The 24,893-nt window shown below is 42.4% G+C and overlaps 1 protein-coding gene across 3 annotated transcripts in view; it reads left to right on the top strand.

Moving 5' to 3' along the window:
• JAZF1 (JAZF zinc finger 1) overlaps window positions 1-24,893 on the top strand; it is a 527,943-nt gene that overhangs the window by 141,990 nt on the left and 361,060 nt on the right. The window contains exon 1 of one of the 3 annotated variants that reach the window (XM_029589188.1): window positions 11,436-11,455. The exons of the other annotated variants lie outside the window; for them this stretch is intronic. Within the exon in view, the coding sequence (XP_029445048.1) occupies window positions 11,452-11,455 (4 nt within the window). The 5' untranslated portion in view covers window positions 11,436-11,451. Of the gene's footprint in view, window positions 1-11,435; window positions 11,456-24,893 lie in introns of those variants that run through there. 3 annotated transcript variants of the gene reach the window in all.

The raw sequence follows: 24,893 nt of genomic DNA, 5'->3' as shown, positions 1-24,893 counted from the left end.
TCCCTCCTTCCCCCTTGGATCAATGGTGTGAGAATCTGACTACATTAATTTTGTAGAACCTGAAACTTGGAATCTGTCAATATGAGCCTAGTGATTAATGATTACAGACTTTTACTGAGATCATAAATTCAGTGTGCTTTGATTTATTCTTTACTGACATTATGTATTCCTGCAGAATTAATTTATTTATAACATGAGCAGCTTTCAGATTCCATCAGCATACATCTAGTTAATTTGCTACCAGGTTAATCAACCTATTTCTCAGATTACCCAAATAATATATTCATTCCCATTACTTGCTGCAAGTTAGCTTCACGACCATCTTTTTGATTTTCTAAATGAAGATTTTATTAATGGTTTGAATCCCCCATCCTTGGAGTTCATCTTTTTCAATTTTCCATCTTCTGATTGTGAGAACAGTGATAATCTGTATTTGTGTCATGCTGTCACATCAACTCCTAGTGTAATATTCTTTGTAAATAAAGAGGGTAAGGGAACATTAATTACCACGTGGAAGCAAAGCCATATGATGTACCCCTGAACCACTTTTACTGTGTCACTTACTCCTGAATCACTCCCAGTTGCTGTAGGCACAGAGAGGACAATTCTCAAAGGAATATAGACAGGTAACTAAAGAGTTACCCAGCTAGATTTGCTGGGGTGAGTAGTGCCTCCCTTGGAGTGGCTGAATCTAGCTGCTGAGTCTTACCACGCGAGCAGATGTAGCCATGGCAAAAATGGGCCATCCTGGGGTGTGGAGTTTTGTTGGGGGAGGGAAAATGTACAAGTAGGTTTGGTTTGTTTTTTTATCTACTTTCAAGTATGCAGCTGATCCACAGAAGTAGCATATGGAAAGTTGGCTGCTGCTTTTGTACTTGTGTAGCTTGTAGCTAATTTTCAAAGGGAAATTGAACTGTGCACAAAAATACCTGTGGATATTGCACCTGTGTGAATTACTCAAAATTGATTCCACGGTGCACTGCATAACCCATAAATGTATATTTTGAACCAACAGTAGTGGATAGTATAGACCCTGAGATGGCAGTAGTGGTTGAAAGGATTATTTTGGCTTTGGGTGGTATTGCTTGTACTTTTGTCTTTCAGGTGGCCAGTTTTACTTCATTCTTTTGGTGAATGCGTGATATTGTATATTTGCTTTACTAAAATATTTTCAAATATGAAAGAAATGGCAGTTTAATGATATTACATTAATGATTGATTACTATATGAACTGCAGACTGGGAAATAGTTCATTTCACATTATTGACTGGGCAGTTCATTTTATGTTTCAATCGTGCCTGCACCAATGGGAAGTGCAATCACAAACTATGAGGTGTTTCATCCTAGTCAACTCAGGAAGTAAGCTAGGCTGAAATATGGCCTAGGGGGGCATATGGTGCCAAAATATAGGGAGTTGTGCCCTTGGGACAAAAACATGATAATTTTAAGGGGTGATCAACTCTAGTCCTCAAGAGCCACAGATGGGTCTATTTTCAGGCTATTCACAATGAATATGGATGAGAGAGATCTGCATGCACTGCTTCCATTGTATGCAGATCTATCTCATGCCATAGTCATTGTGGATATCCTGAAAACCAGACCTATTTGTGGCTCTTGAGGACTAGAGTTGGCCACCCATGTTCTAGAAGGAGGACATCCCTCTAAATCCCTGAGGAACATATGAAAAGGCTACTGTTGAAGACCATGGTTCCCTGATAACGCTTTGCTGGAGACTGAAATGCTGATTGAAAGGGAACCTAGAATTTGCAATTGCTGAATTATGGACAATGCAACATTGTCTTTTAAAAGTTTTCTTCTTCTGAATGTGTATAGCAATTAAGTTCAGCACTATGTACACTTGAATAGGATTTTTTCATCTGACTTTAAAGCTTATGTATACATACACTACCTACCCTATTGAGAAACACCTGCTGAATGTCAATGCATATTTATAGTATGCAGCATCTGATTCAGAATTGTATTTCAATTCTTGAATACCGATGATCTTGGCTGTTCTTTTTTATGGGTGGTGCTTCTTGAGGTTTCATTGTGGTTTAACAAGAACATGGAAATTCAAATAACTCTGCAAAAAAAAAGGCCAGCATTAAAGTCCTTGATGAGAGCATCTACCTCACAGTTAACTTGGCTTGTTGGATAACTTGAAAGCCTTAATTTAGAAGTCAGTCAATACTTGTTTTTAATTGGCTTCAAAAGGCAGCGGGTTGAACGTGAGTCCTGGCAAGAGAGCTTTTCAGCCTGCAAATGCTATAAAATCAGCAAAAGGAAGCATTTGTTTAATGCAGCAGTGGTCCGTGGGGGTTTGTCACTCGGGTTTGCTCCTTAAGGGAGCAGTAACATGCCTTAAAAAGCTCATTCTCATGGACTGGAACAGCAGAGTGACCTGGACATCCCAGATTCTTCAGGCTTCCTAACAGGCAGCAGTGGAAAAATATATTGCTTTTTTAGCAGGAACATGGAAGATTGTGCATGGAGGAACATGATATCTTTATGTGACAGGCTTGCTCAGCATCCATCACGTTAGAGATTTGAAAGTTTGTACTTGTGAAAATGAGTCACTCACTGATCCCTTCAGGTCAGCTTTTGATGCTAGGTAGTTATGCTATTGGTAATGCTTTTTATTACAATAAGTAAAGAGAATAGATTTGATAAATGGTGTCCCTTGGAAGTGTGCATTTTCATACATCAATCAGAATCTTCTTTCATAGAATGTGGCAATCAATGCCGGTAGTTGGCAGTGGTCAAGTGCAGTCCAGCAATGTGACAAGGAGAAAGCAACGGAGAAATAAAAGACAATCTAGAGAGACAGCAGGCTTCAACTCCCCAGAAACCAGCAGAGATTGTGCTGGGAGGTTTATGGTGACTGGGTAACATCCTGCAAAGCCACAAGGACCTAAGGACTGGAGCTGGGCAGCAGCCTCACTAGATTTGGTACTTTTTAGATAATTCAAAACAAACTTAACACCAAAATCAATTAACTTTTTATAATGATTTTTTAAAATCCTTTTTGTTCTTGTTTTTTAATTTTTCTAGAAATTACTTAGCAATGTGAAAGGGAAAACCTCAGTCAATGCCCCCACAAAATAAAATTTTTTAAATTCTTGTGCTGCTGAGCTACTTAAACTGCTGTTGAGGGAATAAAAAACCTTTTGTAATTTATCACATTGTGTAAAACACTCCATGCATCGCATGAATTCTTTTCTTTAATAAACTCCACATTGTCCAAACTGCATGAGTGTAAAATCCTTGAAACAGTACTTTATCTTTTTTTTTTTTTTTTTTTTTAAACACTGACGCGGCCATGTTTCTCAGATACATATGCTGCTTCAGGGCAATCTTTTCAAAGTGAAGAGTTACAGCGACTGACGTCTGCTTCCACGTCTATAAGTCCAAAAATATTAGAAGCATCTCTCATAACTCAAGTGATGCATTATTTGGAAGGATGACTGAGATCCTGCAGTCATAAATGGTATTAAGCAAGACTTCCTGCTCTGGTCAGGCATGAAATCATGACTCAGCTTTCAGTAGGTTTCTGAGTGGAGGTTTTGTGAAATGGTCCCTGTGCATGGAAGGCAGAAGAGAGGATTCTCGGTGGAGCTGATGCAGCAGAAAATTCCCAGTTCCGAATGATAGGTATTAGCATGCTTCTTCTCATAGAAAGCAGCTGCTGTAGTGGTAGGTCCCCTTCACTGCCCAGACTTCATTGAGGTAGTCCTATGGGATCCTGAGAAAATATGGGCAGAGGTTCCCTACCTGGGGTCCGTGAGACCATCCTGGGATGGGGGGGGGTGTTCCTCCAGAAGGGATGCAAGAAAGTTTATCTAAAGGAGAAAATGAGTGGGCTGCTGCCCCAGGCCAGAAGAGCGAGAGTGGGGCCTATAATGGCCCCAGAGACTTCACCCCACATTGCTACAGACCAGGAGGAGGAGAGGATAGAGAGGGTCTGTTTGCACCCATTAGAAGCTTCGAAGCGCACTGCCACATATTTAGCGGGGGGTGGGAGATTCATAAACCTCACTGCTCACTTTGTGAGAAGTGGGGCAAGAGCGGGTCCGATTGCGACCGGCACACTGAGGAAAGCTGGGCTATCACAGCGCTGAGAAACATTTACCACTACTACCCCATGCTCTGACACTGGCCTGACAAGAGAGCGGAGAGGAGATCTGCACCAAATTGTAAGTGGAATGGCTCAAAGAAAGAAAAGAAGAAATGGGATTGGAGTTAACAGTATTAGGGTAGACAAGGGAAAAAGGAATAAGCCAGGAATGGAGGATAAAGAGGGAGACAGGAATCCATGGTTGACCTGGTTAGGAGGAGTGAGGGTGGATGGCAGCCTATCAGGAGAGAGAGGGGGAGAGGAACCCAGGAATCATGCTGGACAGAGGTAGCGAGGGAGGGGGAGGGATGGAGGGCCCACCAATGGTCCAGGAGGGATCAAAGAGGAGGGAGGATGAGGCAACAGCCAAGTGTGGACGTGACAAATACAAAAGTTAGTTAGGGGGACACAGACAAACACGGAGATCTCATAAGCCATCTTCCCTAAATTATTTGTGACTATCATTTTCTGTAGGGGTTTGTAAGAATCATACAAGAAAATGATAACATGTAAAATAAAAAAAAACGGACTAAAAGAGGGGTCATTTTTCAGGGAGGCTAGGTTTTAAAATGTTTTATGTGAGTAAGCGCCTGTTTACCCACATAAAAAGGCCCTTTTGAAGCTTGCTGTTCACCACCACTGAGGGTAAAATGACCTGCGCTGTGAGCAGCTTACATATTTTTTACCTGTGGGCAGAAAGGAGCAGGGCTAGGTTGGGGAAGGGGAAGGTACATGCAGAGCTTTAATTTTGAAATCCTGGCACATGCTTTCCACGTGGGTACTTTGCACCTGCTGCAAAGCAAATGAAAAGTATTGCAGGAACAAAAGTACAGGCTCTCTCCCCCACCCCCCCAGCCTGAGTTTTCGAAAGGAAACTCTGCGGATGGTTTCCCTTTGGACATTAGATTGCAGATCTGCAGGTACCGCTGCTGATTTTCTGCCGGGTCATACTAAGCTCCCAACCTATTTCGTTTTTGAACTTGCTTCCTTTTTTTTTCCCTGTTGAGGTGGAATGGCCTCAACCTTCAATTTTGAGGACAATTTTTAAATAGCTTGGAAAATTGCCCTCCTGACGTATTCAGCATAGATTAAAAAAAAAAATGTATACGTTATGACAGATTCTGGAGTGCATCTCATTATTTGTTTTGTTATGGCGTGCAGGAATTAGAGAAGCATGGGGGGAAATCTGTGAAACGTTTTAAAGCTGAAAAAGGGGGTCACTATTACCTGAAAGATTGGGAATCCCTGAAGTAAGGTGTTTGGAAAGATAAAAAACTTGGGGTGAGAAGACATTTGTGGTTCATGTGTTATACCATACCAGGAATTACAATGTAAAGTATTATGCTAAATTTGGTTTTGCATTTCTATCATATGGCAGCTTGTAAAGGTTTCCTTATCAAGTGCAGAGTTTTGAATACTGTAATATGATCTCTGTATTAGGGCTGCAGGGAAACTAGTGTAATATAGTCCCCTTACAGAATTGTTCTAAGACACATGGACTGAATGCATGCGTCAAACACAAGCAGTGGTGATCAGGGCCTAAGAGCTACTGGTTTGCCTTAACTTTTTCCCATTTGGTACGTAGGATAAAAATACACTGATGCAGATATACGTAAGTCCTCAGAGCAAGCATTTTGTTCAACATCAAACAGATTTTTTTCTCTTAACATGAATTGTTGAGATTGTTTCCTACCTCACTTAACAAGAAATAATATGGCCATAAAAATGGCATAAAATATAGTACTATGTAATAAAAAGGTTTGCTTTTTTTTTTTAAACTAACTAGTTTAATCATAGTCACCTCTTTGTTTTACATCTTGCAGCAAAGCAAATATAATATTTAAAGCACTGCAGTGAACAACAGTTTCATTATTTAACTAGCTAGGAGTCCAAACAGATATGCCACTTAGAATACGAGATAAACGTTCTGTGTATGAAGAATATTACAGAAAGGAGAATTTAAGCCAGAAATAGGTTAGAATTTTTTTTTCCCCTGTATCCTTTGAACTTTTGGCCTTCCTCCAGATGGATGGGTGGTATAAGTTTTAAACGCGGTATTTGAATGTTTGATTTCTACTGTCACAGGTTCTGTTCTTTCAAACCCTTCGTTTATTTGTTTCTGAACTTGGCTAGCTCGTAAAGATGTCACCATCGTGGTTTAACATTAAGCACCTTCCCATTTTGCTCTGGGCCCAGTGAAATAAATGTGGACCAGGTGCTTCTCTAATAATGGAACCCCCTTGATGTGCTCCAATAATGAGTTGGAGAGCGGAAGCTGTCACTTTTCAGTTGTCTTGAAGAATGCAATTAGGGTACTTTTAAAACTGCCAAGGGATCCCCGTGCAATCAAAGCAGTTTTAGAAAGCCAAGTCTGGAAGCCTAAACATGCATTTTTATTTTGGGCATGTCGGATTTGTCTTTTGAATAGCAGCCATTCCTATGACAATTGGTATAGGACAGACTGCACCCGACCGCTCCCCGTTGTCACGTACACACACATACACGGCAGCATTTGTTTTGCTTTCATATTTGTGAATCAATATAAAACAGAATTGATTTAAAAATGTCTAAAGTGGGTTTTTAAACTGATGGCATCAAAGCCTTTTTTTCGGACAATGTGCTTTGACTTAATTCTTCAGCAAGGACTTTATTAACAATTGTTATATTTTCTTTAATGGATTGCTTTTTACGGGGTTTGGTTTTTTTTTAATGGCACTCTTCCCAGATTACGTTATAAAGAATTAACATAATTGACAGTGAAATGTGTTCACGAATGATAAATATTCCTTTACATGACTTAAGATTCTTACCTGTTTGTCCCTCCGAACGGAGCCCCTCCAGTGAAACACGTCCTGTACTGTTTAATGAACTGCCTCTCTTTCTTGCGAAGCTTTAGGAATAAACTGCTTTTTGGAAACTTTTTCAGTAATAATTTTTCAACCTTGAACAGCATTCTCAATTTTGTCACACATTCCTTTCCGAATTGAAAAAAAAACAGATTTTTATAAAATAGTGCAAAAAGTGAAGTGGGAAGGGAATTTGCGGGAAAGCGATAAACTGAGGATTTAGGAATTCCGATAAGCCAGCTGGAAAAATAGGGTTAGTTGTAAGTTCAGGAGAGAAGAGAGAGTGATGTGGGATTCTGATATAGGCCCAAAGACTGGGTTAGGGGTCCTGCCTCTTTCACGGACTAGTAGATTTGGTGGTTTTAATACATAAATATAGATCATGTGGCATCTAAAAATGAACTTGTTTATATGTAGCACTCAGTTTGAATACGTGGAAAACATAAATAAAGCAGTGATGTTAGAAATGATTAGTCCACATTGTACAGGTGTAATAAAATAAGGAAATTCTATGCTTTCTAGAATTGACAGTGTCAATGGAGCACAGAGGGCTGGCTGTAGGAGAGATTTTGCAGTTCAGAGTAGTTGCCAAAGCAGTATAATAGTAGCCCATAAGGAAGAAATGTGACTCTGTGTCTGTCGTACGGAGAGATCGCCATGGTGGTGGGAAAGCTTCCCACCACCATGGACTGTAGCAGAGACTTGTAAGTAGAGAGTAGGAGTGCAGAAACTATGGATATTCCAATATTTCATTGGAAGTCCTGTTGCTCCCAAGTAAAGTCGCTCTTTACGCCACAAACTGAAAATGTTTAAACTGTGATCCTTTTCCTCCTGCTAGACCAGTCCTTACACATAGGATTTCCCCACTCCTCAGATGCTAGAGACACAGGGTGTACCTCCTTCATGACCACCTCCTCGGATATAAAGGGGGAGTGTTTGTAGGCCCTGGACAGTAGTCTTGGCCTCCTGCAGCTGTGAACAAATGTAGATGAACTTTCTAAAATCCTCCCGGATCCAGAATTCGGCCCCGACCTGGAGAACTTCACTTAGCTCCTGGGACAGTAGTCTCTCGGGGCTGATTTCCACCAGTGGAGCTGCCTCCCAGGGATTTCCATGGTTGTAGGCTACCTAAGAGCAAATTCCCCTTCCTTAGGGAACTGCAGATCTCTCCTTAGGGAGTGGAGGTCTCTAGAGTATCTGGTCTCATTTAAAAAAAAAATAAATTAAAAAAAAAAAAATAAAAAAAAAAATAAAATATATATATATATATATAGGGATTTCCAAGTCTCACTCTCTCCTTTTCTCTATCCCTCTTGCCCTTCCTTGCCTTTGCACTTGGCCTCTTCTCCTCATTTAATAAAGCTATTATGGAAAAAAAAATTATACCAATGATTTAGCAGGAGAGCCATGGTGGCGGTCACAGGAGTTCCCCTGGAGATAGTGAGTACAGTGGAGGTACTGTAAGTGATTGGGGAGAGTAAGAGAAATGCTGAGGGCAATGTCCTGCGTCTTTTGCTTCGGTCCTGGAGCTGCTTCAGCATGGTAGATCATCTAAAAGAAAAAAGAGAAATGCTGCGTGCTCGCAGGTGCATGATTTGCTGATCTAAAAATGTCCCCAGAATTGCTGGCTCCTTTTTGATAAATATGTGACAGGAGCTCTGACCCAGCTTCCCCGGATAAGCCCAGTGAGGACCTCCCTCATGGAGGGGAAGGGCTGCAGGAGGGAGTTGGGCCCCTAGCTGACTCTGCCTCTTCCCCAGGAGGGGGAGGGCGGAACTGCTGCCTCTGTCACAGTCAGGTCTGTCAGTATCACTGGAAGAAACGGACACTGAGGAAAGAACTGGAAACAGGTTTGGGCATCCAGGGCAGGGCCTTGAACCAGATCCTATAGGAAGCCTGATGGTAAGCCACCCCTTGGCATTTACTCCGGAGTTTGTTACTAATGCACCAGGCCTTCTTGCAATGCAGACACCTGGCTCTTTGTCCAATTCAAGATCCCCAGCGCAGAGGCTGATGGAGGGAAAGAGCGGGGTGCCTAATCACTTGAGGGAAACCCATAGGGCTAAAGCTTAATTCAATTTAACAACCACACCAGACAAGAGGACTGGTCAGTGGACAAATCAGAGCTTAGTGTATCCCAAGTTCCCAGGAAGAGGTATAGGGATCTTCAGAGGATGAAAACGCCTCAATAGTAAAGCTGCTTGGAAGGAGGAGCTTTTGGCCCTAATTTCCATTGTGCAGGTGGCCCTGAAGATTTCAGGCACTAAAACAGAAGATCCTGCAGAAGGCGATCCCATCCATCAGGGAATAAGGAACCTTTCCCTTACATGAAGCCCTAAGATGGATGGTGCTGACAGAATGGGAGGAAGACTAACGGGAGGATTATACTCTCTCCCTGAGGAGGAAAAGAACAAGCTATTACGGATCCCAAGAATTGATGCGCTGGTGTCTGTGGTAACTTGCAGAACCATCATTCTGGTGGATGGAAATACAGCTCTAAAAGACTCTCAGGACAGGAAGATCGAAGCAACCCTAACATAGGCCTTCTCCACGGGAGCCTTGACCATTCATCCCTCGATCTTTATCAACTATATAGCCTGGACAGCATTAAGCTGGATTCAACAGTTACACGAGAGTCAAGAAATTGCACGTCTGGAATATGAGGTGGCCTTTTTGGTAGACGCAGTGTATGACTTGATCAGGCTATCCTCTAGGTTGGTTGCATCTGGGGTGGCAACCAGAAGACTACTCTGGCTCAGAAATTGAGGAACACATTCAGCGTGCGAGTCATGGCTCTGCAAGCTCTCCTTTAAAAGGGGGGCTACTATTTGAAGAGGATCTAGAAAAGTTAGTAAAGGATGTGCATGAATCCAAACGTCAAAGACCCCCGGAGACAGTGGCATAGTGAGTGGGGGGGCAAAAAGGGTCAAAACCCTCGGGCGCTGGACTGTAGAGGATGCCAAGGGCCTCCTTTTGTATCTCAAGATTCGTTGTGGGAATTTAAGGAGGGCAACATCTCATGTTACTCATAAGCAAGCCTAAGCAAATGTGTTTTCTGCAGATTTGAAAGACTTAGGACAAGAGGGAATTCCGAAGCTCGGGTACCACAATGGAGAGAGCCCTTTCTGTCTTGTTTCATCCAGTTGTGCCATTTTGGCATATCTAACAAACCCCTCCCAGCTGACCTCAGAGCATGAGTCGGAGTGCGGATCCATGAAAGAGCAGCAGCCCAGGGGAACAGAATCAACTTTTAGTAAATTAAAACACCACTGCAGCAATTTTATACTAGACCCACCAACAGATGGGCAGCCAGTGGAGAAGATATAAAATGGGAATGATGTTTCCTCATGCTTATAATCAGTGATCAGTAGTGCTGCAGAGTTTTGTAGCAGCCACAAGGCTCTTAAGGAGGAGGCCGGGAGACCTAAATAAATGGCTTTGCAGTAATCCAAAAGGGGAAAGAGATGTGCCTAAATGACGAATTGCAAATATGAATAATTGGGCAATGGTTTTCGGCCACGGAGGACCTTGAGTTTAAAAAACCCTGACTTGACAGTTGCTTTCATTTCTTGGGTAAATGCAAACTTAGAGTTGAGAGTCGAACTGCACCCCAAGGTTCTTCATAATGGGGGGGGGGGGGTAATTGGCAGACTCACATTCTCAAAGAAGGGTGCTGCAGCACAAGAGGTTCAGTTTTTTTTGCAAATTAAGGGCAAGCTTATTGTGGAATTCTTTATATTAAAACTTGAACTTTGGACATATATTCTTTACTATGGTATATAAACAATTGGAACTTATGATTTTGGGGTTTTTTTTGTCTAGTTTGACAAATGAAAGCTACTGTGAATTCTCACATACATTCCAGGAAGATCACCAGTGATGCCAGCAGCCACGCTAGCTCAGAAGCTTACTCTGTCGAGCAGAGAAAACAGATTATGAAGCATGCCTAGAAATGGTGCTGGTGTAAATGTTCTGCTGTTGTGCGATGCTAGAAACGCCTGGTCTGCCATGAGCGGTTGATACATTCCTTTTAGCACCCTTTCCTAGCTTCTTTCGCCCTGGTTACCAGGGCGCACGCGGTGCTGCGGCTCCCGCTTCTCTTGCGGGGTAAATGCCACCACCCCTCCTTCCTCCCGGCTCCCGAGGTTAATACTTATCTGCTGTGTGACATAGCTTCTCTCTCATCTGCTGACTCTCCAGCTCCTCTCCTCTCGTATGGGCTTTCCTCCGGCCTTGGTTCCCTTGCATGTGGTCGGCATGGGTGGAGCTCAGTCTTTCTTTTTCTTTTCTTTCTTTTTTTTTTTTTTTAAGAGCTTTACCCCACCCTCCACCCCCAGAACACCATTTTATCCTGCATCACTTTCTTTTTCATCTGCAACTTTATTTGGAGTTGTTTTGTCTTCTGTTCCTGGGACTCTGCTGGCCTGGCTGGTTTCGGTTGTCTGGCGCTTCTGCCCGTATTCCTCACGGGGACCATGGACTCCATCTCAGATGGGTAAATGTTAAAGGTTATACTGCCAATTTGTTTTGTTTTCTGAACTTTGCAGTTTTATAAACCGGACTCTTAAGAACGGTGTCTCTGGAAAAGAAGGTGCAGATTTTGCCAGGTCAGAGGATTCCTTTCCCTTTAGGTTTAAAGGAAAATCCCCTCTGTACGTGATTCAGTTTCAGGTTACTGCTGAGTAAACTGTCCCCCCGTCCTCCAGTGGAGCATATGAACTGAATAAGATTGCTTTTACAAATCAGAGGGCGTCTTCTACAACAGATGTTTCTATTTCTGGAGTGAATGAAAGTATAACTGCAGCTAGAATGGGGGTGGCTATCTTTGAAAGGAAAGATGATTTTGATACATAAATCTTTCAGGCGCCCTGCTTAAATCCTAAAAGGCAGCTATAGGGTAACTCCAGATTACAAATGTCATAGACTCAAAAAAGATAATGAAAGCTTTATGGTTCTACTAGGTCAAAAATTCTGATATTGTCCCCTACTTTTAATGGAGGCTTAATTTCTACAGTGCATTACACATAATGGACCCAGACTGCCGTACAACCTATGTTGGCATCTGCGCCATCTTGAAAAGCACTATTGATTTGGAAGTTGATCTAAGAACACATTTGTGGTTACTCTTGTCTTCCTGCTCTTGAGGCTTTGGGTTCCGTAGTGGAGTGTAACAGAGATCCAGGCAGAGGGTGGTTCATGTAACCTTTATTTTATATAAGCGGTTCACATGCGCAATGCAATGGCAGGCAGAGTTTGCTACTCAGTCGTCTTGATTCTGGGCTCTCATAAGTCACGTTAGGCAACGTCATTTCCATGCATTAACACTCCTGCAGCTCTGGAATGCGGGTCTGCTCTGACTAACAGTGACTGTTGTGCAAGGCACTAGCTTATTGCACAGAACGTGTCCCCTGGTGGCTGCTCCTGCCCACTCCAGTGAGTCACATCCTTCAATTACTTTTAAGTCTGTATAACATAAAAATGATAATAGCTTACAGATAGTTTATCTATCCTATCTTTGAAAGGGGGTAATGGACTATTCATGGCTGCTTATGGGGTACTGATATGCTAAATTTCTTTTCTATTCTTTCTCTGTTTTTCAGGTATTATACAGGTGAAGTTAAAACCCATTTTTGATTCGAGAGTCCCTCCCTTTCTAGCTTTGGGAGAATAAACAACAGGATTGTAGAGGGCCCCTATGGCTACAAGGGGAGTTGAGAGGATGTAAATTAATTAGCTTGATTTATATTCTGCCTTTCAGTGTCCTGGTTGGATGCATGTGGCATTTCCTTTTCTCCTTCCCTGTGAGTTCTTTGTATTTTTTCTTGACTGCTTTCATGGCTGTATGTGTCTGGTTATTACTTTGTTTTCTTGTTATATGTCTAGTATGATTTGCTTGTATAAGAACCGGAGTTTCTATGCTGCTTTTTTGATGAGAACTATGATTATGCTTTGTTGAGTCGTCCATGTTGTGGTCATGAGGCCCTTATAGGTCTTTATAACTTAGTTTCCTACTGGGAAACTGACCTTATAAAATCATCCTCTCTGTATTCCTTGTTGTTCCTCTCCTCCCCCTTTCATAACGTTTGAATCATTCATCCAGTGTCATTCAAATTTATGTTACAGTGGAGTACTTTTCATTTGCTTCCACCTCCCTGTACTTTTAGAAGTGCTTTTTTCCCCTTTACCTTCCTAGAGGGAAACGACCTGTTCAGGTCATCCCAGTGAGATCAGAGCACATTGTGATGTCATCAAGCATTTTGAAACCTGCTCTGCTATTGCTTAACATTTTGCAAGTTGAAAGCTTCCCTGTCATTAGTTAGGCAGAAGCATTTGCAAATTTCTGTGCCAAAGAAGAAAACTAGGCAACTTAAAATGTTCACATATCGCCTTGCTTTGTACTTAAGTATTTTGTATTTACAGTATTTCGGATTCAGCTCTCTCCTGGATCTGTTTGCAGTGGCTATGTGCTATCGTTTTATAGAAAGAGTAGCTTATCCTGTTGGCCTTTATTGCAGGATATATTGGAAGTCATAAAGTTAGCAGTTTCTATACTTTCAGCTTCTCATGCTGTAGCGTTGTTATTACATAACATTCTCTGCCTGTCACTGTATCCTTGTCTAATTGCATTATAGAACTCTGTTGCCAATGTGCATTTACTGAGCATATGTATTTTATAATACAGCCTGTGGCCACAGGATGATATCTGCCTGAGAAAGCCTTTTGTGGGGGCTGTAGTATTTTATCACAGTACCGTAAGGGGTAGGTACTAGAGTTTGTATTGGCTAAAGAACTGAGGATGCATTTGTCTCTTAATTACCCATTTTTTTAAATTGGCATTTGAGAAGTTGCTTTGATGGTATGGATTTTGCATGCTTGTGGAAGGTATGTAGCATACAAGTTAGTGTATAAGGTGTGAATGAATGAGAGAAAAGGGGGAGCACAGATATAAATGTACAGAAAAGTAGGTTTAGATTAGGAAAAGACTTAAGGAAAAATGTTTGAATTAGTACAGGTTTTGACCCTTGTGAGCAGTTCTTGGGCGCACATCCCAAACTTGTGTTAATTCAGCCATTTTCCGAATTCGAATTCAATTTTGATTTATTAGATTTTATATACCATCACTAAGGGCCCATCCTAATGGTTCACAACAAGAATAAAACATCATACTTAATCTAAAATGCATCATTAATAAACCTAAAATACATCATAATTAATCTAAAATACATCATAAATAATCCTAAAATACTACATAATAAAATAAAACTAAAATACATCATAATTGACCTAAAAACAATTAGTTAAGATCAAATCTAAATACATATATGATCTTAAAACTATTAGCTACTACTCAAAACATAAAGTAATGGTTAAAACAAACGACCATCTGTGACCATGTAGCCAATATATAGTGCCAATTTATTTTACAAAATGATAATTTCTGTATGTTTTTTAATTAGAAAAGTACAGATTCTTTAATTTAAAGGGAAACCTATTAAGGTAATATACTAGATTGGTGGGAACCTTTTTTCCTCGTTCCCCCCTCCTCCAGTGTTTTACCTCTCTGTCTGAATTTTAACAAGGAGACAGGTAATGATTTAATGACAAACCAAAAGCAGATTGCCTGGCCACTTTCCACATTTTAAAAGTTACACTCTGCTTTGGCAGGAGAGCTATTTAATTTTTCTTTCTTGAAATATTGAGTTTTGTCATTACCTGCCATGCCATTTAATTATTAACAAGTATCATTGTTTATGTGAAGTCAATTTGTTTTGTGGGTGGTGGGAGATTTTTTTTTTTTTTTTAAGCAGGACAGAAACACATACAATACTACAGGGAGTGGCTTATCAGTCTTTGTGAAGATTTTTTTTTTTAATTTGTTTATATAGTTTACAAATAAATTCCAGGAAACCCAAATCTTGACAGGGAAAAATAATTGAAAATGTACACAGCGTAACGGAAAATAAACACATATTATAATGTAAAACCAGTTGCAGAATTCAAAAAAATGTCAGCCTGATAAAAGGGGAAGGAGTGTCAGGTAAGGAAAAAATCAAAACTTCACGCCGATTATATCAGCTGTCAGTAAAAAAGGAAAATAAAGCATGGAGAATATTTCAATATACCTCCCGAAATGTACCCTAGTCATCCAGAAGTCAGTATAACAGAACCTGCTTCCCGAGCTTTCAAATTGTAAGTCTAAACATTCCTAAGACCATACGGTCACATAGTCCAAAATGAAACTCTCTGACGCCTCCCAAAAAAGGACAATCTTCCAAACAAAGGCTGAGTTGGGCCATCATCCCTATGCATGTTCTGTTGCCTCTTCACTTGCTATGAAGTAAGTGGAATCCAGGTACAAGACAGCAGAGCCATGGTTATCGTCAGAGTCCACTATTATCAGGAAGCTGTCATTATCTCAGGGCCCAGCCAGCCAACGGACACACCCTTGGGACCAGCATTGCCACCGGTATCTAAGCAGAAACTGCCTGTATTCCTGCCTGTGACGTGAAGACAGATGCTGATCGAAGATCCCCACATCGACTCATTGAGCTGAAGATTTCTGCACAAAGGCTGCATCTGTATCTGATATCCTGTGGCCAGGCTGCATCTCTGCCTTATCTTCTGTGACAGGCCTAAAGCTGCTGACACAGAGACCCCTACATTGAATGACAGAGGCTCCCTGCCCAGAGGGAACAAGAGAGAGAGACTGCACCCTGCTTCAATCACTGATTGTTCATCAGTGTGGTAAGAAAATAGACGCTAACTCCTAATAATTTTGCAAAGATCAAAGAAATTGATTCTAAAAAATCTGGGGTCAGTTGGCTGGTAGATGCAAGTTTACAATTAATTGGTTTCCGTAACTTAGAAACTGTAAAAGTACTTCTAACTGGAATACATTACTAATGCAATTGCTATATCTCATGTAATATCCAGTCAGTTATGTTTGATTAAACTCTTAGACGGTAACTTTCAAATAGCCGTGCGGGCGTACATGTACATGCGTATGCTGGCTCGTGCCCAGAGACGTGGCCATTTTATAACATACACGCGTATAATATAAAAGCGTCTGTGCGTGTGCGCAGAATTTTATATGGATGCACGCAAATGTTGGCTCTACCGCGTATGTGGGGATGATTTTATTAGATACGCGCACAGACGCAGTAGCCCTTTTTCCCAGTTCACCCAGTTAACAGATCAAATTTCTTAAAACCCCCCCCCCCCTCATTGCTTAGTCTCCCTTTTACCCTTTTAACCCCAACCCTTAAAACCCCGCTGACTCACCTGGTTTTTTTTTTAATTTTAATAGCAGAAGTAAGGTTACGCAGTGAGGGACTCTGGCATGCACTTGTGCACGTAAATACTTATGCGCACATTTCAAGTAACTTCTTGGATCGTCATGTCCCGCCCAGACCATGCCCTCGTCCGCCCCTTATTTTAACTTTTTGATTTGTCTGCGCGCCAGAAATACACACATGCGTGTGTACTTTTAAAAATCCGCGCAGCGTGCGCGCCAGCCCGAGACATGCCTATCTCCCAGCTTTGGCGCGCGTAGGGCTTTTAAAAATCAACCTTTTAATAAATTACTTTAAAATTTTGTGAAATCGAGGAGGCTTTTGTTCTAAGAGTGAAGCAGAGTGGCATAGCCACAAGTGGGCCTGGGTTGGGCCATGGTCCATTTCCTAGGTATTGAAAACTTTTGCTTTGGTGCAAATAGTAAACAGCCAGCAGCCACCAGGGGCCAATGAGAAGGAGCCAGGGAGTGGTCACAGCATGCAGCGTCACAGCAGGGCCAGTTGCAGCTGGCTTCTTGCTGTACCTCACAGCCGACGGCTGAGGAGTCTGTGGCGACTGGAAGAATTTTAGTGGTGGCATGCAGGGGGCGGTTTGGTCTATCGAGGGATCGGGCTTCCCCCTGGTGGGCCGATGAAGCTGGTCACGTGATACTGGGCACCAGCATTTCCTCTGCTGTGTATGTCCCCGTGCTTTGGGGTGCAGAAAGAAGGGCCTGGAGAAGCCTTTGGCAGCAGAAGAAAATGCTGTGGGCCACCACTAGAGTCCGGGACGGCGGTGGCTGAAGACTGCAGAGAAGGCTGTAGGCTGCCGCTGGAGCCCAGGATGGCAGCAGCTGAAGACAAAACAGAACCTGAGAGCCACCACTAGAGCCCAGGCCGGTAGTGGCTAAAAGCTGTGGAGAGACTGCGAGCCACCTTCGGAGCCCAGTCCGGCGGTGGCTGTAGATGGGAACGAGGCTGTGTGGGCCGGAGCCCAGGCCAGCGGCAGCTGAAGACTGCAGAGAGGTTGCGGGCCTCCAATTCCATTCTGTAGCGTCCATGGCTGTCAGGCCTTCCCTTTACCCACCATCACTGCGGCTATGACTCTTTGGGCCTGATTTCCCAGGCTCTTCCTCCACCCACCATTGCCCCGTGGTGGGAAGTTCTCCTGTTGCCTCTGCTCAAATCCTGCAGGGTGAGGAGATCCAGCAGACCTCCCACAATTGCCTCTCACTGCAGCTCTCGCATCAGATCTGCCTCTTCCGGCGGCAGGAGGCAGCCAGCAGAACACCCATTTCTGCCTCACTGCCGGCTCAAGCCTCCCAGTGCTCTCTGCTGCTGGCTCCTCTCATGCTCCAGCCAGCAAGCAATAGTAATAGAAAAAACCCAAAAACAAACAAAAAAAAGTTGCATCTTGGTCTTCCCTCACCAAAGGACCCCTGAGAAGATCACGTATTACCCCAATACTAATTGATCTTCATTGGTTACCAATTGAGCAACGGATCCAATATAAAACACTATGTATGCTTCACAAATCAAACTACGGAGATCAGGTTGAATGGCTAAATGCCTCCATTAGGCTTCATACACCACAGCGAAATTTAAGATCAGCTAATAAAGGGCTACTCTCCATACCTTCACTGGCCTCGGCAAGACTGACATCCGTCAGAGACAGAGCAATATCTCTCGCAGCCCCCAAGATATGGAACATATACTACCAGTAGAACTCAGGCAAGAAACCAATTGTTCAGAGTTTAAAAAAATGCTTAAAACATGGCTATTCAAACAAGCCTTTAAAGAGAGCATTGGCTGAGCATAATTGACATCATTATGCATGCATTTTACAATTTGAAGTGGGCGGCAACAAACTGAATGTTATTGTCTGTTATTCATTTTGGGCCAGATTTTCAAGAGGTTATGCGCGCTGGGCCTATTTTAAAAGGGCCCGGCGATGCGCGTAAAGCCCCGGGAGGCGTGTAAGTCCTGGAGCTTACAGAAAGGGGTGGGGCGGGGTTAAGAGGTTCTAGGCACAGCGGCCATTTTCCGCTGTGCTTGGGATCGCGCGGCGGCAATTGGCCAGTGCGCGCAACTTGCCAGAGGCAGGCGCAAAAGGTAAATTAAAAATTTTGTGGGGGGTTAGAGTAGGGGGAGAAAAAGTTTAGGGGAAGGGATGGGAAAGTCAGGTTAGTGGGAAGGGAACGGGGGAAGGCAGCGCGGCTCAGCACGCACAAGGAACACAATTGTGCACCCCCTTGCGCGCGCCGACCCCTCATTTTATAACTTGCACGCGCCTGCGCGCGCAAGTTATAAAATCAGGTGCACATGTGCTTGCGCCGGGTAGCCCACGCACATGTAGGCCGCGCGCGCTTCTTTTAAAATCTACCCCTTTATTTATTTTAATTGTATATGTTTATTTTAAAATTGTAATAGGACGAATGGCTAAAGTTAAAATACCAAGTTTTTATGTCTATTTCATTTTATTTGAATCAGCTGTAGTTTTATGTTTTTTGTGAAGATTGTAAACCGATGTGACGGTCCTTTCCAAACACCGGTATAGAAAAATGAAATAAATAAATAAAAATAAATAAGCAGGAAGCCCTGCCTGGATTTCCCCTGACCACCATTGTAAGCAAAAATATATACGAGCTTATTTATAGGTGGAAGGGGATTAAAGCGAGCATGGCACCGGTAGCCCCTGTGACATAGTAGGTCAAAGGCTATTGGTGCATTTTGAAACCGGCAGCGAGGGTGTGAGTGCAGGGGATGGCTCCCGGACCCCCTGCTGGACCACAGGGAGTTTTGGTAAGTCTTGGGGGGGTCAGGAGGGTGGGGCTTGTAGTTAATTTAATTTTAGCGGGGAAACGAATAGGAATTAACGGATAAACGTATGGGGGGGCCCCCCTTGCCGAATGCAATGTATCTGCCCCCCAACAAATCCAAATCCCAAATGCAACGTATGGCGTCCCTCTGCACATCCCTAATACACACACATACTAAATGTTGATGAGGCTGAATTCAAACCAGTCTTAGCAGGAAATGACACAAGTCATTGAGTTTAAAAATATTAAAAAAAAAACAAAAACAGTTGTTACAAACACTTTAGAGTGCACCTGACAAAAAATTTCTATATTATTTAATCAATAAATGTTTATCTACACGTGGTTCAGAACTGTATGGGCCTGGCCAAAAAATCTGCTCTGGCTTCGCCACTAATGAAATGATGAAAAAAATGATATTCTAAGAAATGAACTGCTAGAGATGTGTAGACTTCCCTACACTGGCCCCAACAGAGTGGGGATTTGAAAGTGGAACTGGTTCAGAAAATGTTTCAATTGTTTATCCTTCTGTCATTCATGGTTAACTGGCCCTGAGTGCATTGTGGAGGCAAAACTAAATGTTGCATGTGTTGATGCGGACGCTCCAGTTTTACACTCACCTCCAAGCTTGAGAATGGAAAATCTATATCCCATATTGCAGCATTTACTTTTAAAGATTTGTTTCATTTCTCATTTTCCCACACTTATTTTTAAACGCAGATTTCACTTCTTTCCCATATTTAGTTGTACTCTGTATTTTATTTTTTTACTTTTTTTTTCTTTGAATTTTTTAAGGATATTTGTTTGAAAAGTCACCATACGTGTGTGATTAAAAAAAAAAAGTGTGCATTATTTTTCTTAATTTTTAAATGTTTTATATATATATATATATATATATATATATATATATATATATATATATATATATATATATATATATATTTATTTATTTATTTTTGTTTTACTTGCTGGCTGGTCTCTGATAATTGCCTTGTTCAGCAGAACTTATGTACATTCTTTTTTTTTCCAGATAGAATTAAATACTGATGAAACAGACAGCTTAGTTCATTTGTGTTTATCCTTAGAGCAGAAAACACAGGAATCTGAGCAAAAAACCAGAAGATAATTTATGCCGGCTTGTTCTTTATTTTCACCATTATGGCATTAAAACCTTGTGTGTCAATTCAACTTGGAAATGATTAACCACGGTTTTCATTTCTGAAGTAGAGTATCCTAAAGCTGGATGGATGGGCATAGCCTTTGATAGGAATGAGATGCTGAAAGCTGGTGTTTCACAGCACATTTTAGGTCAAAAATAAGATCAAGATGGCCAAACCCACTGTAGATGAAGGATGTAGGCCCTTGAAAGACTTTGGGAATTTGAGTAGATATTTCCATACAACATAACATAATATTAGTGTTGATTGTTATGTTAACGTGCAATACAGAATGTACTATTGCCCAGGATTTCCTTGGCTAGAGAAATAGTTTGTTCACCTTATGTTTCATTAAAGTAAAATTCTGGAGTCATCTTCTCAAGAATGGAACTAAACATAGTACAAATGCATGTTTATGACTAAGGCACTGTAGTATATATGCTAGAAAGCTTGGAAACCTCTTGCAAAGTCTGCCTATATATATTCTAGCTGGAACTGATATATTATTTCAGCTAAAACCCTTATCAAAATTGGGCATCTTTTAGAATTTGCCATTAGTGGAAGCTAATCCCTAAGCTAATATAGTTTTGGTTTTGTTTTTTTTTAGCATGATGTTTTAAGATGTCAGAGAAAATCTTATCAAAAAAGTGCACCGGCTGTATGTTACTGTAAGCACTTGTCAGCGTGTGTGTGTGTGACTAAACAGAGCAACTTAACATTGGTCATCTGCAGAACTCCCAGCTAGTACCTAGCAACTTCAGTCTCTTTCTAGAGGCCCATCTGTTCTGTAACTTCCAGGTTACAGCATAGATCACAGCTATTTCTTTCTTATGCTAATGATGTGTCTCTGAGTTATGGTTCCTATCAAATCTGTAGTGTGATTGCTTATCTAAATTGTGATTTAGAGCTTACCATACTGAAGTTTTCATTGATAATCACGTGACAGAAAAAAGTAACTTAATGTTGATGCTCTAAATGTTTTAGCACATATATTAAAAATAACCTCAGTAGCATGTACCCCACAATTAGCGTGAATATTAACCCAGAAAATATAGGGTGTCTGTCTTTATCTTTATCATCTTTATCTTTCTTAAAAATGTATGAATTGCTCGATGCACAAGGCTCTGTGCTGTATCCACCTGATTGCTAAATAGTATGTGTGTACATATTAAACTGAGCATGCACAATCCTCTTTTCCTCAAAATTTAGCCCCTTTTGCTGCAAACCTATGTACTAGTAAACATGGCATATGGGGCTGACTTTCAGTGCCTAGGGAAGAAGCAGAAGAGCATTTGGACATCAAGACAGGAAGTGAAAGAAGAGAAGAAAATTCAGAAGAAAAAAATGTTTAAAAGCACATGCTTCAGATCTCATCCTTGGAGGTAGAGGACATGGAGGAAGAGGAAAGTGTAAGGAATCAGAGCATCATCCTGGAGACTGCCACATATACCCTTGATGACTGACCCATATTGTCATGTGACTTCAAGCCAGAAGAGTCTGGAAGGAGGACAAGGGCTGGTATCACATAGTACAGCACCCAGTCCTTGCACATCTATCCCATTGATGCCAGAAAGAAATCTGCCAGCCCTGACTATGAAGAACACTGGCATCTGACAACCACCTTTTATGAGCACCCTGCAGTGTTGTAACAAGGGCTGGCATTAGCCTCAGTGGTGCTAATCCAAAGATATATGGGGAAATGGGAGAGGCCTCCTGGAGAACTGAGAAGTGGGAGGAGGGTCCTCAAAGCAGTGTCAGCCCTGGTTAGAGCGACAACAGCAGGAGAGCAGTCTGGTAGGGCCTTGAAGCTCTTTGAAAAGAGCTCTGCAGTCAAAGAAAAAGAATTGTTCACCTCAAAGAAGCTCTCCTCTCGCAGAATGAGGGTCAAGACTCGGAACACCTGCAAAGATTTTTGGACTGATGAACCACATCAAGGAGAGCAGTGTCAATCATTATCATGCCATTGCATTTGAACTAGTGTAATGGCTCTTTATTTAGAAGCAATAAAACTATTGAGCATATTATATTTTGAAGTATAGAAAAGTGTTTGAAAACTACTTGTTAATATTTTATTTGAAATGATATTTTGGTTGTGTCAATAAATATAGATTTTTGTAGAGAAATTTTAAATGTATATTGGAGTATCATTGTGTCTGTGGACCCTTGGGCTGGGGTGAGATTGACTCTGCCTGCAAGGAGGAACCCTGCAAGTTCTCACCACCAGCAGGCAGACCCCCCAGACAAAGCAGAGACCAATCTAGAGCTTCACCTATACCAGCCCACGATCCCCTCGGGTTGAGCCTTTGGGTGCCAGGGCTGGCAGGACTGAGGTGAGGGTCTCTGAAGACGGCTAGTAAGGTGGTCCAAGGGCAGGCTATGGTGAGAGGCAGGCAGCATTGGGCGTAATGAGAGTTCAGGCAAGGGTCAGAACCAGGTATCCGTCCGAGGGAGAGGAAGAGGGACGGATTGGGGTGGAACAGGCTGGGCTGCTGAAGGCTGGATAAGCAATACGCACTACTAAATATAGGTGGACCTGTTGCTGAGGCAGGGTGTGTGGGGGAGCTGCCTTTAAATAGAGTGAAGATGGTGATGTCATCAGTAGGAGTTGCGGGGACTTTCCCGCTGCGGTCCCTTTAATAGGCCTGATGAGGTAGGAACTGGTGGCATTTCAGCGGCCTCCTGAAGCGGGAAGTGTCAGCGGTGTCCTGCTGCGCCGAGGACAGTGATGGCCAGCTGGAGTGTGCTGGCTGTGGTAGTGAGAGCGGCGGCTTGTGGGGCAATCCATGAGCCATCTAACATAACAGTACCCCTCCTTAAGCCCCCTCCCTGAGGCTTTGGGTTTGGATTTCATTGGGTACTGCTGATGGAAGTCCTTCAGGAGATTGGGGTCCAATATGTTGGCTGATGGCTTCCATGAGTTTTCCTCTGGGCCATAGTGATTTGAGGAGATGAGATACTCAATTTTTTTGCCTCTCTAGTGGAACTCCAGGACTTCTTGGACTTCGCATACTGTGTCTTCCTCTGAGACAACCTGAGGTTTGGGCAGCGCTCTGGAGGGCCAAGAGAGTACTCGTTGTTTGAGCAATAACGCATGGAACATGTTGAGTTTTTAAGGTAGGTGGTAGCTTTAGCTGGCGACAGGACCAACTTGCCATATAACTGGAAACAGTTTAATGAAGCGCAGAGCTAATCGTAGTGAGGGGAGCCAAAGGCGTGACTGGTGCTTAGCCAAACTTTGTCACCCATCTTGAATTGGGGAGGCTGGTCTCCTTTGGGTGTCAGCAGTTCTCTTGGGTCCTGTAACAGCTTTTTCAATTAACTGGTTAGTTTGCCCCCACAGGTCATGTAATTCTTGTGCCGAAAGTTGAGCTGCGAGTAAAGGGACTGTCATGGGTATTGCAATGGAAGCCAGGGTTGTTTCCCATAAATAATCTGGAAGGAGGCAGAACTGGTAGCTGCATTAATGCGGTTGAATTCGACCCATGGCAGGAAGGTGGCTCAGTTGTCCTGGCGCTCGTTGACATAGGAGTGAGGGAATGTTTTGAGGGTTTGATTAGTACTTTCCGCTTCCCCATTGACCTGTAGGTGATAGGCAGTCGTGTAGTCAAGTGTGATGCCAAATTTTCTGCAGAGGGAGTACCAGTGGTAAATGGTAAGTGGTAAATGGAACTCCTCTGTCTGATAGGATGTGTTTTGGTAAGCCATGTAGGTGGAAGTCATGGAGCGTGAAGGGGCTTGCCAATTCTGGTGCAGTAGGAAAGCTGGGCAGTGGAGCGAAGTACATCATCTTGGAGAAGCCATTGATTACCAACCATATCACAGTGGGACCGTTAGAGAGAGGGAGGTCCACAATAAAATCCATGGACAAGTGGGCCCAGGGTTCCCTGGGGGCTGCAACGCCTGCAACAGTTCCCAGATTCAGCCATACAAGGCTTTTTGCGGTGCGCAGGTGGGACATGAGTCAATATAGGCCTTAACATCCTGCTTCACTTGAGGCCACCAGTAGTGCCATTGAAGCAATTTGAGAGTTCGGGCCCACTGAGGGGCCGAACTCTCAAATTGGGCTCATTGGGCATTGAGGGGAGAGGCTCACCTTGCTGATGGCTGAAAGGAATCAGTAAGTTTTGCTTGGGAAAGTTTCTTTTTTAAAAGTATTGGCGCGAAGTTAACTATTGGGGAATATTATTTAGTGTATTTATGTGTTTGTGCTTTTAATAGTCAGTAAGGCAGCGAATAAGCAGAAGTTAGACTGTTTGTATGCTTAGTTTCTCTCCTGCAGGTAGATTTCACTACAAGACAAGATAGGAAATGTGCGAGATGCCCGGTGAGCCATGAAAGGGAGCAGCAGAATTTGTAGTCTAAAGTGTATGTGAGATCATGTGTGAGGAAAATCAGTGTGTCTGTTTGAATCCTGTATGCCAAATTCAAGGTGTCTTATGATTTTAAGCTCCTGGGTAGTTGTGGAGATAGACCTAAGCACGTGTCATAAATAATATTAAGTTATCTAGTTGAAATGGGAGTTGCCTGACAGCAGGAACCAACAGGGTTTCATTTTTTTCTCCAAATACACAAAGAAAATGTCTGTCACATACATTTATTACTGCTACAAGAAACAAATTTACTTATAAAAAGATGCGTGAAAACATTTAAACAATGCCTGATTGGGGTATGATTTCTCTCTTTTACAT

Source organism: Rhinatrema bivittatum, chromosome 2 (assembly GCF_901001135.1).
Source record: "Rhinatrema bivittatum chromosome 2, aRhiBiv1.1, whole genome shotgun sequence".
Classification (NCBI taxonomy): domain Eukaryota; kingdom Metazoa; phylum Chordata; class Amphibia; order Gymnophiona; family Rhinatrematidae; genus Rhinatrema; species Rhinatrema bivittatum.
This window is presented reverse-complemented; position numbering and strand designations above follow the sequence as displayed.